The sequence below is a fragment of the Myotis brandtii genome, unplaced genomic scaffold, assembly GCF_000412655.1.
Source record: "Myotis brandtii unplaced genomic scaffold, ASM41265v1 scaffold975, whole genome shotgun sequence".
Taxonomy (NCBI): Eukaryota; Metazoa; Chordata; class Mammalia; order Chiroptera; family Vespertilionidae; genus Myotis; species Myotis brandtii.
In genome coordinates this window covers 16,870-17,877 of record NW_005372049.1, presented here as the reverse complement: position 1 = coordinate 17,877, position 1,008 = coordinate 16,870, and the positions used below count along the sequence as shown (strand labels likewise).

General features: G+C 62.3%; 1 protein-coding gene across 1 annotated transcript in view; it reads left to right on the top strand.

Moving 5' to 3' along the window:
- The window catches only part of KIF21B (kinesin family member 21B), a 30,961-nt gene that overhangs the window by 14,752 nt on the left and 15,201 nt on the right, over positions 1-1,008 (top strand). The window contains exons 19-20 of the mRNA XM_014533386.1: positions 1-47; positions 226-283. Coding sequence (XP_014388872.1) covers positions 1-47; positions 226-283 — 105 coding nt within the window. The remainder of the gene's footprint in view (positions 48-225; positions 284-1,008) is intronic.

Sequence of the window (1,008 nt, the reverse complement as noted above, 5' to 3'; positions counted from 1 at the left end):
GGCTACGCCAGCACCGATGAGGAGGTGTCGGAGTTCTCCGAGGGCAGGTGAGTTCCACGTCGGGAGTGAGAGGCAGCTCAGCACGGACCCAGGGTTGGGGGAGCCACGGGGTCCGGGGCCCAGCCCGGAGGGGGGTCCCCGGGGGCCCATGAAGGCGTCTGGGTCCCCGAGCGCCAGGGCGCACACAGGCTCTGGGGGTCCTGACTCCCCCTGCTCCTCCCTCAGCTTCTCCCAGTCGTTCACCATGAAAGGTTCCAGCAGCCACGACGACTTCAAGTTCAAGGTGAGCCCCCTCGGGAGGCCGGCGAGGCCCCTCCGCCCTCACCCCAAGCCCGACCCCGTGTTGCTTCCAGTGGGGACGGGTCTAGCCTGGGACTGGAGGGGGCGGGCACCCGGGGTGCAGGTGTGTAAGCTGGGGCAGCCTGCTCTTTCTGAAGTGGGGGGTGGAGAGAAATGGGAGGAGGGGCCTGAGCCACTGCCTGGTGCCGTCACCAGAACCAAGGGCCGCGCTTCCCGCTTTCAAAGCCTCCCTCTTACCCGACCCAGACCCAAGTCAGCAACTCACCAGATCCCTGGTTGTCGTACACGCAGCTCGTCGGCCACCGGCAGGGGCAGCAGTGAGGGCATTTGCGGACCAGGGAGGGGCCACCACGGGTAGGCTTGAACCAAGAAAAGGGATTTTTTTTATTGATTGATTTTTAGAGAGAAAGGAAGGGAGAGGGAGAGAGAAACATCCATGGTGAGAGAGAATCATGGATCGGCTGCTTCCTGCACACCCCACACTGGGAATCGAGTCCGAAACCTGGGCATGTGCCCTGACTGGGAATGGAACCGTGACCTCCTGGTTCCTGGGTCGACGCTCCGCCACTGAGCCACGCCAGCCGGGCAGGAACAGGCTTTCTTAAGAGAGAATTGTGCACAGTTTGGGGTACACGTTTGGGGTACACAGTCCACATAAGGGCAGACAATCCATGTCTGTTGCCTTGCATTTGCCAGAAGCCCTGAGAG